Source organism: Otolemur garnettii, unplaced genomic scaffold (assembly GCF_000181295.1).
Source record: "Otolemur garnettii isolate 467f Iridium unplaced genomic scaffold, OtoGar3 scaffold00063, whole genome shotgun sequence".
Taxonomy (NCBI): Eukaryota; Metazoa; Chordata; class Mammalia; order Primates; family Galagidae; genus Otolemur; species Otolemur garnettii.
The window spans coordinates 877,465-878,224 of NW_003852458.1; the positions used below are offsets into that span (position 1 = coordinate 877,465).

Genomic DNA, 760 nt, shown 5'->3' on the forward strand with positions numbered 1-760 from the left:
TACCTTTTTTCCGCATGTGCATGTGATGAACTTTTCTGTCTCCGTATTTTGGCTGCCGAATTCCACAGTTAGATAAAGAATTCCTGGCATGGTCGGGATTCATTCCAAAATTTAAATGATGACTTGGATGAGTCATGGCCAGCTAAAATTTCAATGAGTTTAAAATTTAAAACTCAGCATCTTTATATTGTCCCAAAAGAAAAGGAAAGAAAACAAGCTGTCCATTTGCATTTTAAGCCCCAATCTGTCCATCTTATCTCCTCTAGTATCAAATATCCAGAGCTCTGGCCAAAAGCCGTCTTCTGAAAACAAACCTAAAATGTCAGGTCTTTCAGAGGACAGACAGCTGGAAAGAGAGGCGTCATGAGGAAAGAAAAGCTGGAAGGCAGTGTGCAGGTTTGACGGGAAAATTTCAGCACAAGGCGATTTCTTTAGGGATGGCCTCAAATAAATGTAAGAGAAAGGGCTGGCGCATGGCACAGGCAACCAGGGTGGAATAATGAAGAGTTATGTTTCTAAAACTCCACGTCACCTTCCAAGATAGAGAACCCAATGCACCATCTGCAATCTGCAAGATGAATTACTCCCATCTTGTTATTACTACCACGATGAGTTTACAGGAGAGTATTTCTTACCTGTAATAGACAACGATCTTGAAAAGTGTATCCTATCAACTTGTCCAGATGCATTAGGCATTGGTGGTAACGGATATGATGGGTCAAAACAGGTAGCATCATTGCATGCTAAGGAAAAAAAAAAA

The 760-nt window shown here is 40.5% G+C and overlaps 1 protein-coding gene across 1 annotated transcript in view; it reads right to left on the reverse strand.

Moving 5' to 3' along the window:
* Positions 1 to 760, reverse strand: part of DROSHA (drosha ribonuclease III) — a 127,781-nt gene that overhangs the window by 44,608 nt on the left and 82,413 nt on the right. Inside the window, exons 20-21 of the mRNA XM_012807049.2 lie at positions 636 to 743; positions 4 to 142 (exon numbers count right to left, since the gene is read on the reverse strand). Coding sequence (XP_012662503.1) covers positions 4 to 142; positions 636 to 743 — 247 coding nt within the window. The remainder of the gene's footprint in view (positions 1 to 3; positions 143 to 635; positions 744 to 760) is intronic.